This window comes from Ahaetulla prasina, chromosome 4, assembly GCF_028640845.1.
Source record: "Ahaetulla prasina isolate Xishuangbanna chromosome 4, ASM2864084v1, whole genome shotgun sequence".
NCBI classification, from domain to species: domain Eukaryota; kingdom Metazoa; phylum Chordata; class Lepidosauria; order Squamata; family Colubridae; genus Ahaetulla; species Ahaetulla prasina.
In genome coordinates, this window is record NC_080542.1 from 42,496,294 (window position 1) to 42,511,093 (window position 14,800).

Sequence of the window (14,800 nt, forward strand, 5' to 3'; positions counted from 1 at the left end):
AGAGTTGTGCTGATCAATTAGCAGGGGTCCTTACAAGGATCTTTAACATCTCCCTGCAAATGGCCTGTGTTCTATCATGCTTGAAAGCAGCCACTATTGTCCCAGTCCCAAAGAAAACAGCAATTAACTGCCTAAATGACTCCAGTCCTAACCCATTAATGTCTGTAGTGATGAAATGCTTCAAGAGATTGGTTCTCCAACACCTTGAGAAATGCCTCCCACTGGACCTTGACAAATATCAGTTTGCCTATAGAGGGAATAAGTTGACAAACATAGCTACTGCTTTATGTTTTGTAGTGAGCCATGTAGAGAAACCTGAAAAACAATTTCAGGATGCTTTTCATAGACTGTAACTCACTCTTCAACACCATTCTGATGAGCATCCTTATTGAAAAGCTGACTAACTTGGATTTTATCTCTTCCATCTACGACTGGATTTCTGAGGGACCAGCCCCAAACAGTGAGGGTTGGGTCTGTCATATCCAGCTCCCTAAAGCTTAGAACTGGCTCCCCAGAAGGGGCTGTGTACTCAGTCCCTTCCTGTATTCACTGTACACACATGATTGTGTATCGTCAGAACCATCCACTGTGATCATTATGTTCGCAGATGACACCATTACACTGGGTCTTATTACAGGTGGAGATGAAACAGCGTACAGGGGGGCAGGTTCAAAAACTATCCTCATTGTGCTTAAAAAACAACCTGCACCTGAACATCAGCAAGATCAAGGAGATGGTGTTGGACTTCTGGAGGAAGAGAGAGGAACTGCCCCCCTTTACATCAAGGGGGGCTGTGTAGAGAGAGTTTCTTCCTTTAAATTCCTGGGAGTCCATCTCAGTGAAGACCTTGGTTTAAACAAGGTTCCAATTGCCCCCATTAAAAATCAAATTTCCCCCCTGTGGGGCATGGACCCCACTTTGGGAACCACTGGGTTAGACAGAGTGAAACCACTGAACAAGTGAGCAACGTGCAGCATATCCACACCTGTTCATACACCAGTGATAATAGCAATTTCCATAAGATTCACACTCTCTGTATGGGAGCTAATATGGTCAGAATATCTAATGTGTAACTTCTCCTCTCCTTCACAGTGTGATGCACTCAATCAGGAGGTTTCTGTCAGCACTGAAGCTTTACAGAGTGCTCAGATGAAGATGGTGGAGTTGAAAAGGCTGGCCCAGGCTTTGGAGATTGAGCTGCAATCTCTTTGGAGCATGGTCAGTTGCAGTCATTTTCAAATTTGTGGATTAGATGCTAAATGCCTCAAATGCAGAAGGAATTTTACTGACCGAAAGATTAGTATGAATTTAGTTCTCTCATGGCCCAAAGAAGGAGAGAACTCATGGCTTTCTCACTATTGGGGACCAGTGGACATATTTGGAAGTTTTAGAGCAGGTTATGAACATTTTCATAAACTTTTCCGCTTAGAAGGCTGATACAAAGCCCATCTCTCCTAAGATGCTCTCTGTCATTTCTCTGAGCATGACCCTGGCAGGCTTCCTGTTTTTATATTTTAAGAATGCCTTAAAAGGTTCGTTTAAATAAAGGTTATGGACAAGACACTTTCCTTGTAATAGGCAAGCTTCCAAATTATTTTATTAAAGACAATCTAAGACAGGTTACTCTGGACATCATTAGCCAGTATCCTCAACAAAACATTTGTGTAGCCTCCTATAATACATCCTTGAAGGCAAGTCATGTTTGCAATCCAGACTCAAGTTTCTATTCTCTCCATCTACTTTCTGCTTTTCCTGGGCCCTGCAAAGCATCTTTAGATTTAGCATCTTCAGAAAAACAAAAACCTTTCTTTGTTTCTAGAAAGGAGCCCTTGAGGGGACCCTGGGTGAGGTGGAATCCCATTATGGGTTGGAGCTGTCACAGTTACATAACCTTGTGGCTGCCCGGGAGGAAGAGCTGCTGCAACTGAAGTTGGATGCCCAGAACCAAGCTGAGGATTACAAGCGACTGATGGATATTAAAAACAGACTGGAGCAGGAGATAGCAACCTACCACTGCCTTCTTGAAGGGTAAGGAGTGGGGAAGATGAGTGCCATCTGTTCAGCTTATAAATCCATTTATTTCTATTCCTACAGTTTAGGGAGGGGGGAGTGCTGATATTTATATAACTCAGACAGCAACATTTGCACTCAGCTGGGAAGTCTCAGGAGATTTGGAAAGGATTGAATGAATACGAAGAATTGATTTTTAAATAAATGATCTCTAAGAGGGATTTTTTTCCTCCATTCACTGACAGCCATGGATTGCTGGCTGACAGCTGAAGAATGAATAAGGAAACCTGGTGGTGAGTGAGAGGGATGAAAAAGAATTTCACAGAGGAAGACTAGTTGGATGAATTGGCATGGAACAGAAAAATATATTTGCTCAACTCTAGCCAACAGTTGCCACATTGTAGTAAAGTCCTTATTGTATGTGTTTTATAAATTTATTATGTGAACCCATAAGGAATGCAACTTGGAAAGAGACTGTAAGCTGGAAATGATGGAATATATTTTTGTTCAAGTTTTTTAAATAGTATATTTAATTGTTGCATTATTTTTCTATTTTCTAAATCATCCTTAGATTCTAGATAGTTGACTACTTATCAAATGTTTTAATACATAATTAAATGATAAATATGTAAATAAGGCTTCCAAAGTAATTATAGGCTGGATCAAGTCCCCTTTGAAGTTTGAGAGACTTTTTAGATTTTTTTTTTAAAAGACCAAGCAATGGGGAGGCAACAGAGTTTGATAATAATTATGAATGACTTCAAAGAGAAATTACATGAATTCTGGAAAACAAGGGATTGATGGCTACTAGTCATGATGATTACAGATTGTTTCAAGTATAGTCCTCAATATATCAGGCTGGAAAAATTAAATTAGAAAATATGATATTCATGTTTTTCTGAGTTCTCTCGTGAAATCTGCTTAAATACTGTAAGATTATAATGCCAGACAATGTGGTTAAATTGCTGAACTAGGATTGGGAAAGCCCAGCTTCAAGATCACCTCTCAGCCATGGAAACCCAGTGGGTAGTTTTGAACCATCATATTGTTCGTTCAGCTGCCACTGGGAGAATTTTTTTTGTTGGAGGGGAAAGGTTATCTACAATGCAAGCCTTGAGCTCTTCAAAAAAAGCCAGGATATCGATCTAATAAATAAAAGTAAAATAAAATGCCAGACCATATGGACCTTGCACATGTAGAAACAGTTCTAAAATGATTCCTTTTACTATTTTATTCTTTGCACCTTTTATCTGGCCTCAAACATTTTCTTCCAATCTTGCTCACAATTCACAAATTATATTGGACCTGTATAGATTGCTTCTTTCATATAATAATAATCAGTTACTTCTCTAGCTGAAAGACCATTATAGGCCTTTAGAACTTTTTCTGTTAAATCTGTGTTAAACTTCTGTTCACTCTTAGGTCAATCTCAGTTTCATGCTCATTTACAAGAGATAGCAACTGTTAAATATAGCAAAATATAGTAAAATAGGCTTCTATACATTCTTCCTCTGTTAAGTTAGAGATTTTTGTAACTTTGGGATCCTAAATGGTTACTTGCCTCTAGAAGTAGAGCTGTGTGCTGCTAGAAAAGAGCATTTCTTTCTGACTGCCTTAGATTGCTTTACTTCTGCGCACACAAAGCTCCTCCTTCTCTCCCACACAGCACAGATAATTATAGATAATTTTCTGTGTTGCAAATGGAGGGCTTAAGGGAAAAGATGAAAGCCATACAGAGACCATTCATTTTTCTAGGCAGCCTGCTCCTTGCTGCATATTGAGTTCATTAGCAAAAATAAAATGAATAAAAATTTAAAAAATGATCTTGCAATGAAAGAAATGTGTGTTTTCTTGCCTCTCACTCTTCCCATTTTTGCCTACTTCTCCTCTTTCTCACTCCAAAGCTGCTTTTTTTTCCTCTTTTTTAAATTAACGAACTTTTCCTTTTTCTGTTGCTTCAAATATCTGAGCCTAGCCCCCTTTCTGGCTAGCCTACCTTCTTCTTTGCTTAATTGCATGAAGTAGATACCTTTCCCGACCAAAGCAATAGCCTCTTCTGTGTCTAAGGGAGGATCTAAATGCTGGTTTATTTTTTTCCCCATCCCCGTTTGGTGTAGACTTTAGTGAGTCTGGTTTCTGAAGTGCGGATGTTAGTTATTATCTGCAAAGCCCGAGGTCTGCAAGGACCAAACTCTCCTCCTTTTGTAGTTAAGATTTTTTTTTTTTAATACGGAGTCCTTAATGAACTCCTTGAGTCTGCAAGGACCAAACTCTCTTCCTTTGTAGTTAAGGTTTGTTTGTTTTTTTGATATGGAGTCCTTAATGAACTCCTTGAGTTTGAGCCAATTCCACCCGTGTGGATACCAGATGTGCTGGATGTTGAGATATGTTGGATATCTCATCTTGTTTTGGACATCCAACTTTTATTACCTCTGTGAAAACTGTTTCCACTTTTTCCCCACTGCTACTCTTACTTCTATTACTGTTTGCGTGTGCTGCTAAAAAAGAGCATTTCTTTCTGACTGCTTTAGTTTGCTTTTCTTCTGCAAGCATTTCTTTCTGACTGCTTTAGCTTGCTTTTCTTCTGCAAGCATTTCTTTCTGACTACTTTAGTTTGCTTTTCTTCTGCAAGCATTTCTTTCTGACTGCTTTAGTTTGCTTTACTTCTGCGCACACGAAAGCTCCTCCTTCTCTCCCACACAGCACAGATAATTATAGATAATTTTCTGCATTGCAAATGGAGGGCTTAAAGGGAAAAGGTGAAAACCATACAGAGACCATTCATTTTTCTAGGCAGCCTGCTCCTTGGTGCATATTGAGTTCATTAGCAAAAATAAAATGAATAATAAAAAAAAAATGATCTTGCAATGAAAGAAATGTGTGTTTTCTTGCCTCTCACTCTTCCCATTTTTGCCTACTTCTCCTCTTTCTCACTCCAAAGCTGCTTTTTTTTCTCTTTTTTAAATTAACAAACTTTTCCTTTTTCTATTGCTTCAAATATCTGAGCCTAGCCCCCTTTCTGGCTAGCCTACCTTCTTCTTTGCTTAATTGCATGAAGTAGATACCTTTCCCGACCAAAGCAATAGCCTCTTCTGTGTCTAAGGGAGGATCTAAATGCGGGTTTATTTTTTTCCCCATCCCCGTTTGGTGTAGACTTTAGTGAGTCTGGTTTCCGAAGTGCAGATGTTAGTTATTATCCGCAAAGCCCGAGGTCTGCAAGGACCAAACTCTCCTCCTTTTGTAGTTAAGGTTTTTTTTTTTAAATACGGAGTCCTTAATGAACCCCTTGAGTATTCAAGGACCAAACTCTCTTCCTTTGTAGTTAAGGTTTTTTTTTTTTTTTGATATGGAGTCCTTAATGAACTCCTTGAGTTTGAGCCAATTCCACCCGTGTGGATACCAGATGTGCTGGATGTTGAGATATGTTGGATATCTCATCTTGTTTTGGACATCCAACTTTTATCACCCCATGACAAATTCTTTTAATCTATACCTAATTTGGTTGGCTCAAACATCAAAAGGACAGGCAACAACACAGGTCCCTGGACAACACATACACGCTCTCAGATACTATAATTCACTACTGTTTCTACTTTTCCCCCATTGCTACTCTTCCTTCTATTACTGTTTGTGTGTGCTGCGAGAAAAGAGCATTTCTTTCTGACTGCTTTAGTTTGCTTTACTTCTGCAAGCATTTCTTTCTGACTGCTTTAGTTTGCTTTACTTCTGCGCACACAAAGCTCCTCCTTCTCTCCCACACAGCACAGATAATTATAGATAATTTTCTGCATTGCAAATGGAGGGCTTAAAGGGAAAAGGTGAAAACCATACAGGGGCCATTCATTTTTCTAGGCAGCCTGCTCCTTGGTGCATATTGAGTTCATTAGCAAAAATAAAATGAATAAAAATCAAAAAAATGATCTTGCAATGAAAGAAATGTGTGTTTTCTTGCCTCTCACTCTTCCCATTTTTGCCTACTTCTCCTCTTTCTCACTCCAAAGCTGCTTTTTTTCTCTTTTTTAAATTAACAAATTTTTCCTTTTTCTATTGCTTCAAATATCTGAGCCTAGCCCCCTTTCTGGCTAGCCTACCTTCTTCTTTGCTTAATTGCATGAAGTAGATACCTTTCCCGACCAAAGCAATAGCCTCTTCTGTGTCTAAGGGAGGATCTAAATGCTGGTTTATTTTTTTCCCCATCCCCGTTTGGTGTAGACTTTAGTGAGTCTGGTTTCCGAAGTGCGGATGTTAGTTATTATCTGCAAAGCCCGAGGTCTGCAAGGACCAAACTCTCTTCCTTTTGTAGTTAAGGTTTGTTTTCTTTTGATACGGAGTCCTTAATGAACTCCTTGAGTTTGAGTCAATTCCACCCATGTGGATACCAGATGTGCTGGATGTTGAGATATGTTGGATATCTCATCTTGTTTTGGACATCCAACTTTTATTACCTCTGTGAAAACTGTTTCCACTTTTTCCCCACTGCTACTCTTACTTCTATTACTGTTTGCGTGTGCTGCTAAAAAAGAGCATTTCTTTCTGACTGCTTTAGTTTGCTTTTCTTCTGCAAGCATTTCTTTCTGACTGCTTTAGCTTGCTTTTCTTCTGCAAGCATTTCTTTCTGACTACTTTAGTTTGCTTTTCTTCTGCAAGCATTTCTTTCTGACTGCTTTAGTTTGCTTTACTTCTGCGCACACGAAAGCTCCTCCTTCTCTCCCACACAGCACAGATAATTATAGATAATTTTCTGCATTGCAAATGGAGGGCTTAAAGGGAAAAGGTGAAAACCATACAGAGGCCATTCATTTTTCTAGGCAGCCTGCTCCTTGGTGCATATTGAGTTCATTAGCAAAAATAAAATGAATAAAAAAAAAAAAAGATCTTGCAATGAAAGAAATGTGTGTTTTCTTGCCTCTCACTCTTCCCATTTTTGCCTACTTCTCCTCTTTCTCACTCCAAAGCTGCTTTTTTTTCTCTTTTTTAAATTAACAAACTTTTCCTTTTTCTATTGCTTCAAATATCTGAGCCTAGCCCCCTTTCTGGCTAGCCTACCTTCTTCTTTGCTTAATTGCATGAAGTAGATACCTTTCCCGACCAAAGCAATAGCCTCTTCTGTGTCTAAGGGAGGATCTAAATGCGGGTTTATTTTTTTCCCCATCCCCGTTTGGTGTAGACTTTAGTGAGTCTGGTTTCCGAAGTGCAGATGTTAGTTATTATCTGCAAAGCCCGAAGTCTGCAAGGACCAAACTCTCTTCCTTTTGTAGTTAAGGTTTGTTTTCTTTTGATACGGAGTCCTTAATGAACTCCTTGAGTTTGAGTCAATTCCACCCATGTGGATACCAGATGTGCTGGATGTTGAGATATGTTGGATATCTCATCTTGTTTTGGACATCCAACTTTTATCACCTCTGTGAAAATTGTTTCCACTTTTTCCCCACTGCTACTCTTACTTCTATTACTGTTTGCGTGTGCTGCTAAAAAAGAGCATTTCTTTCTGACTGCTTTAGTTTGCTTTTCTTCTGCAAGCATTTCTTTCTGACTGCTTTAGCTTGCTTTTCTTCTGCAAGCATTTCTTTCTGACTACTTTAGTTTGCTTTTCTTCTGCAAGCATTTCTTTCTGACTGCTTTAGTTTGCTTTACTTCTGCGCACACAAAGCTCCTCCTTCTCTCCCACACAGCACAGATAATTATAGATAATTTTCTGCATTGCAAATGGAGGGCTTAAAGGGAAAAGGTGAAAACCATACAGGGGCCATTCATTTTTCTAGGCAGCCTGCTCCTTGGTGCATATTGAGTTCATTAGCAAAAATAAAATGAATAAAAAAAAAAATGATCTTGCAATGAAAGAAATGTGTGTTTTCTTGCCTCTCACTCTTCCCATTTTTGCCTACTTCTCCTCTTTCTCACTCCAAAGCTGCTTTTCTTTCTCTTTTTTAAATTAACAAACTTTTCCTTTTTCTATTGCTTCAAATATCTGAGCCTAGCCCCCTTTCTGGCTAGCCTACCTTCTTCTTTGCTTAATTGCATGAAGTAGATACCTTTCCCGACCAAAGCAATAGCCTCTTCTGTGTCTAAGGGAGGATCTAAATGCGGGTTTATTTTTTTCCCCATCCCCGTTTGGTGTAGACTTTAGTGAGTCTGGTTTCCGAAGTGCAGATGTTAGTTATTATCTGCAAAGCCCGAAGTCTGCAAGGACCAAACTCTCTTCCTTTTGTAGTTAAGGTTTGTTTTCTTTTGATACGGAGTCCTTAATGAACTCCTTGAGTTTGAGTCAATTCCACCCATGTGGATACCAGATGTGCTGGATGTTGAGATATGTTGGATATCTCATCTTGTTTTGGACATCCAACTTTTATCACCTCTGTGAAAATTGTTTCCACTTTTTCCCCACTGCTACTCTTACTTCTATTACTGTTTGCGTGTGCTGCTAAAAAAGAGCATTTCTTTCTGACTGCTTTAGTTTGCTTTTCTTCTGCAAGCATTTCTTTCTGACTGCTTTAGCTTGCTTTTCTTCTGCAAGCATTTCTTTCTGACTACTTTAGTTTGCTTTTCTTCTGCAAGCATTTCTTTCTGACTGCTTTAGTTTGCTTTACTTCTGCGCACACGAAAGCTCCTCCTTCTCTCCCACACAGCACAGATAATTATAGATAATTTTCTGCATTGCAAATGGAGGGCTTAAAGGGAAAAGGTGAAAACCATACAGGGGCCATTCATTTTTCTAGGCAGCCTGCTCCTTGGTGCATATTGAGTTCATTAGCAAAAATAAAATGAATAAAAAAAAAATGATCTTGCAATGAAAGAAATGTGTGTTTTCTTGCCTCTCACTCTTCCCATTTTTGCCTACTTCTCCTCTTTCTCACTCCAAAGCTGCTTTTCTTTCTCTTTTTTAAATTAACAAACTTTTCCTTTTTCTATTGCTTCAAATATCTGAGCCTAGCCCCCTTTCTGGCTAGCCTACCTTCTTCTTTGCTTAATTGCATGAAGTAGATACCTTTCCCGACCAAAGCAATAGCCTCTTCTGTGTCTAAGGGAGGATCTAAATGCGGGTTTATTTTTTTCCCCATCCCCGTTTGGTGTAGACTTTAGTGAGTCTGGTTTCCGAAGTGCAGATGTTAGTTATTATCCGCAAAGCCCGAGGTCTGCAAGGACCAAACTCTCCTCCTTTTGTAGTTAAGGTTTTTTTTTTTAAATACGGAGTCCTTAATGAACCCCTTGAGTATTCAAGGACCAAACTCTCTTCCTTTGTAGTTAAGGTTTGTTTGTTTTTTTGATATGGAGTCCTTAATGAACTCCTTGAGTTTGAGCCAATTCCACCCGTGTGGATACCAGATGTGCTGGATGTTGAGATATGTTGGATATCTCATCTTGTTTTGGACATCCAACTTTTATCACTCCGTGACAAATTCTTTTAATCTATACCTAATTTGGTTGGCTCAAACATCAAAAGGACAGGCAACAACACAGGTCCCTGGACAACACATACATGCTCTCAGATACTATAATTCACTACTAACTGTTTCCACTTTTCCCCCACTGCTACTCTTCCTTCTATTACTGTTTGCGTGTGCTGCGAGAAAAAAGCATTTCTTTCTGACTGCTTTAGTTTGCTTTACTTCTGCAAGCATTTCTTTCTGACTGCCTTAGATTGCTTTACTTCTGCGCACACGAAAGCTCCTCCTTCTCTCCCACACAGCACAGATAATTATAGATAATTTTCTGTGTTGCAAATGGAGGGCTTAAAGGGAAAAGATGAAAGCCATACAGAGACCATTCATTTTTCTAGGCAGCCTGCTCCTTGCTGCATATTGAGTTCATTAGCAAAAATAAAATAAATAAAAATTTAAAAAAATATCTTGCAATGAAAGAAATGTGTGTTTTCTAGATATACTAAGGCAGGGGTCTGCAAACTTGGCTCTTTTAAGACTTGTGGACTTCAACTCCCAGAGTTGCTCAGCCAGCAAAGCTGGTTGAGGAACTCTGGGAGTTGAAATCCACAAGTCTTAAAAGAGCCATGTTTGCAGACTCCTGTACTAAGAGATAAATCCAAAAAAAAAAAAGGTTTACTAGAGGGATCCTGTGAAAAGAATGTTACTGATTGTAAGGTGAATGTAAGCCAACTTTTTCTAGCTTGGAATCTTTCATTTGTATTGAAATTGCAACTCCCAAAATACTGAGCCAGCATGAGCTATTTCTTTGGAAAATGGAAGGAGATTCAAATAGGAACTGAATATTATACATGAATCCTTTATTAGGCAATTTGGAATTCCAGAATCTTGCTTACAGACCTGGTGTTCTTTTGTTTTTTTAGGTCTGAACCACCGACTTCTCCAGGTATGCTAAATAATTTTATATTCAGGCTGCTCTTCTATCATACATGCAAGATGAAAATCAGTTCATAATTATGCAGCAATTTTAGACAAAGACTCTTATGCAGGCCTATAACAAAACAACTGTTAACAAGAAAGCTTCATTTATTCACTGAATCTTTTCTAGAGTTGAATGAGTCTTGCAATGGTTTGGATATCCCAGTTTACCTCTCCTTAACCAGTGGCAGGAAACCTATGGTCTTCCAAAGTTGTACTCAAGTTCCCATCAAACCCAGTTAGCATGGTCTATGGTGAAAGTTCTACTTTCAGTTTCCACATCTGTGTTTCTCAGACTTTATCACAGCATTCCTTTACTTGGTGTCCTCCAGATGTATTGGATTTCAACTTTAGCCATTTTACTCAGTATTGCTTTTACATCACACACTATAAAAACTAACAATGATTTTTTTACTGGACGTTGTTATGCTCAACTCATCTTTAGCAGATGCTGTAGATTAGTGGGTATACTTCGGGGGTGAAATTCAGCTGATTCCATCCAGATCGCAATCTGGGAGGGCTGACTGCGCGAAGCCTCACCCACCCATGCAGATATCCTGATGTCCTTTTTTTGCGATGATTTTTAGCCTCTGTGCATGTGCAGAAGGCTTTGCACATGCACAGATGATGGCGTGTGCACATTTGTGAACTGGTAGGGAAAGTAAGTGAATTTTACCTCTGGCATACCTAAATTCTAAATTTAAATTAGTTTCAGTCTTACTTAATTATCATGTCTCCTAAAGAAAGAATCCTTTAAAGATCTCAGCATTGACACAAAATTCTACTTTCCATGATTGGGATATAATGATGATGATTACTAACTGTAGTGGTGCAGTGGTTAAACGAATGCAGTATTTGCAAACTAATTCTGCTAACTGCCAGCAGTTTGATTCTTACAGGCTCAAAATTGACTCAGGCTTCTGCCCTTCTGAAGTTCCAATCTGGAACTTTCAATCCTTCCAATCTGGAGGACCCAGATTGTTGGGGGCAATATGCTGACTCTGTAAACCAGTGGTCACCAACTGGTGATCCGTGGACCACTGGTGGTCCGTGCGAAAATTTTGGTGGTCCACAGAAAGATTATTTGCATTTTTATATTGCACTAAATACTATTTATCTTTTTAAAAAATTCATATTAGTGGTCCGCGGGATTTAAAATTATGAATTTGGTGGTCCCTGAGGTCTGAAAGGTTGGCAACCCCTGCTGTAAACAGCTTACGGAAGGCTGTGAAGCAGTATATAAATCTAAGTGCTATTGCTATTGTAGCAAATTGTTTGATAGATACAGTACTTGTTTGATGAACTGCAATGTGAACACATGTTGTGTGGATCATGATGTGCAGGGCAGGCACCATCTTTGAAAGGAGGCTAAATTGGAATATACTAAATGAGTGGCAAAAATTAGTATGTATGATATATGTGGAGCAATGAAATATATTCTTCAAACCACTGGGGGAAAAAATCAGTAAGGGACATAAATAAAGCATCCCAGGCTGTGTCAGTCTTCAAAGACATTATAATGGTATAATTTTAAATGTGGGATATAGTCTCTAGAGATTATCTAGTGATAAAACTTTTCCGTCATTATCATATTGTCTTTGACCGTCATAGAACCATCAATTATAATTTGGGAATTATAATTGCCAAAAAGTAGGACCATTGTTTTTACTAGATCCTCATAAAGATAACAATTTGCAGGATTTTTTTTAAAAATTAGTCAATTAGTGCAACTGACATGGGTATAAAATTAAAGAATTTTGATGACAAAATTTATTGGAGTACTACAACCACTATCTACAATTTTTTTACTTGAAGTCTATCAATTATTAACTCTGAACTAAAATTCCTTTTCCCCTAATTTAGATGAGAAGATATTATTATTATTTACTTTATTCATTAAACATGAAATGAGTAATGTAAATATCTTTGCATCTAAATAATAATAATAATAATAATAATAATAATAATAATAATAATAATAATAATAATAATAATAATAATAATAATAATAGATGAGAATGTAAGCAAAAAGTGTGGATAGTTAACATTGCTATACCTGGTGACAGCAAAATTGATGGGAAACAACTTGAAAAAGTCACCAGATATCAAGATTTGAGAATCGAATTGCAGAGACTCTGGCATAAACCAGTGCAGGTGGTTCCAGTGGTACTCGACACACTGAGAGCTGTGCCTAAAGACCTAGGCAAGCACTTAAAAGCAATTGGCGCTGACAAGATCACCATTGGTCAGCTGTTGAAGGCCACCTTACTGGAATCTGCTCGCATAATCCGCCGAGACATCTTGCAGTCTTAAACGCTTGGGAAGTATTCGACTAGTGATCTGTGATACAAAATCCAGCATAGTTATCTCGTTTGCTGTGTATACTGTCATTTTGTGTAAATAATAATGATAGAAGATGATATGTTTAAATAAAAAATAGTCGGAAATCAATGCAAATTCTCTTATCAAAATTTTGATAATAATGATAGAAGATGATATGTTTAAATAAAAAATAGTCGGAAATCAATGCAAATTCTCTTATCAAAATTTTGATAATAATCAAAAGGTAGATTTGTATCTACCTTTGATACAGATTATATGTTGAGGAAGCAATTCATTCAATGAAACAATAAGGGATTCTTTGCAGTTTGAACGAGAGAAAATTTTTTCTAAAGACAATCTGAACATGAATAAGTCACAGTGGATTGGATTCTCAAAAGAACTTCAGTGGATGTCTATAATAGAGATCTGCATACAGTATGCAACTCTAGTCTAACTCAGCAAATTGATAGCTAGTAATGCCTATCACCTATACAATGTAGTTTTTGCATCCTGCTATCATAAATGTGAATTGACAGCTATATGGAAAAAGTTGGGACTCAGTAGCATGTACAGATATACAGATTCTTTGGGAAAGAGGCTGGCGTCTCATTTCAACTGGGTTAGAACACTGAATTACTAATGGGGAAATTCAATAGCATAGTTATGGTGGCTCTAGACCAGGAGTGTCAAACTTGCGTCATCACGGCATTGTCACATGATGTATCTCAACTCCCCCCCCCACTTTGCTAAACTGGGAGTAGGCATGCCAGCACATGATGCATCCGGTCTATGGGCTGTGAGTTTGACAGCCCTGCTCTAGATGGCGAATAGAGCAACTATTCACCAACTAGATCAGGGGTCTCCAACCTTGGCGACTTTAAGCCTGGCGGACTTCAACTCCCAGAATTCCCCAGCCAACAAAGCTGGCTGGGTAATTCTGGGAGTTGAATTCCGCCAGGCTTAAAGTCGCCAAGGTTGGAGATCCCCGAACTAGATGGTGAATAGCTGAAATAGATTTGGTTCCAGTAAAGGTTAAGCCTCTGTGGTAGAATAAAGATATGATATACTATGTTTAAATTAAACAAGATTGAAATGGTATAAAGCAGACTCTGTACGAGGTGTGATTCTCAATACGTATCATTCATTTCAAAATCCCAGTGGTTCAAGTTTGAAGACATAAAAGGTATAAAAACGCTATATCTCTGAGGGGGGTGGGTAGTTCAAAAATGTGAAATATAAATGACTAAAACAATTATTTAGCTGAAATGTCAGTTGATGGCTCTGGTTTGTATTTGTATGTATAATAGCAATCCTAAAGGGAGCCCTTGTGTGATTTATCCATTCCCTAACACCTTAAGATCAGGGGTCTCCAACCTTGGCCACTTTAAGACTTGTGGACTTCAACTCCCAGAATTCCTCAGCCAACAAAGCTGGCTGAGGAATTCTGGGAGTTGAAGTCCATAAGTCTTAAAGTGGCCAAGGTTGGAGACCACTGCCTTAGATACTCCATGTTGTCTCTTTCCCCCTCCATCCCTGATACAGTGCCTTGTGTCACTCCTTTCAGAACCTTCGGTAAGCCGATGGGTGAAGACTCTCATTGAAGAACTGGTGGATGGCAAGGTGGTGTCATCCCATGTGGAGGAGGTGGAGCACTAACTTTGAAAGATGCTGCCTTCCCTATAGCAGTGTTGGCAGCACAAGGATGATGGTGAGGATGAGGAAGAGGGGAAGGGAATAGAAGCTCTGGATGAGGTTTTTTTTTTTTTTGGTTGAGTCTTTCATTTTTTGCATAGATATCTTTTGATTTTGACTTTTGGAATTATTTGAAGTCTTTAAATTCTAATTTCCACACGCTATTGCATAACGTCTTGGATCACACTAAAAACCGCAAAGCACCATAAAGTGGCTTCTTTGGTTTTGTATTAGTACTGGTAGTCCTCCACTAAATTAATTAACCATTAATTTAGTGACCATATGAAGTCACAGTGGCACTGAAAAAAAGTGACTAATGATCGTTTTTCATACTTATGACCCTTACATGCTCACATGATGAGAAGTCAGATCCTTGGAAATATAATTTATAGTTAAGATGGTTACAGAGTCCTCGGGTC

The 14,800-nt window shown here is 38.5% G+C and overlaps 1 protein-coding gene across 1 annotated transcript in view; it reads left to right on the top strand.

Moving 5' to 3' along the window:
* The window catches only part of LOC131197691 (keratin, type I cytoskeletal 17-like), a 54,678-nt gene extending 40,287 nt beyond the window's left edge, over nt 1-14,391 (top strand). The window contains exons 6-9 of the mRNA XM_058182060.1: nt 1,093-1,218; nt 1,820-2,028; nt 10,313-10,335; nt 14,254-14,391. Of these exons, the coding sequence (XP_058038043.1) occupies nt 1,093-1,218; nt 1,820-2,028; nt 10,313-10,335; nt 14,254-14,345 (450 nt within the window). The 3' untranslated portion in view covers nt 14,346-14,391. The remainder of the gene's footprint in view (nt 1-1,092; nt 1,219-1,819; nt 2,029-10,312; nt 10,336-14,253) is intronic.
* The last annotated feature ends 409 nt before the right edge of the window (nt 14,392-14,800 follow it).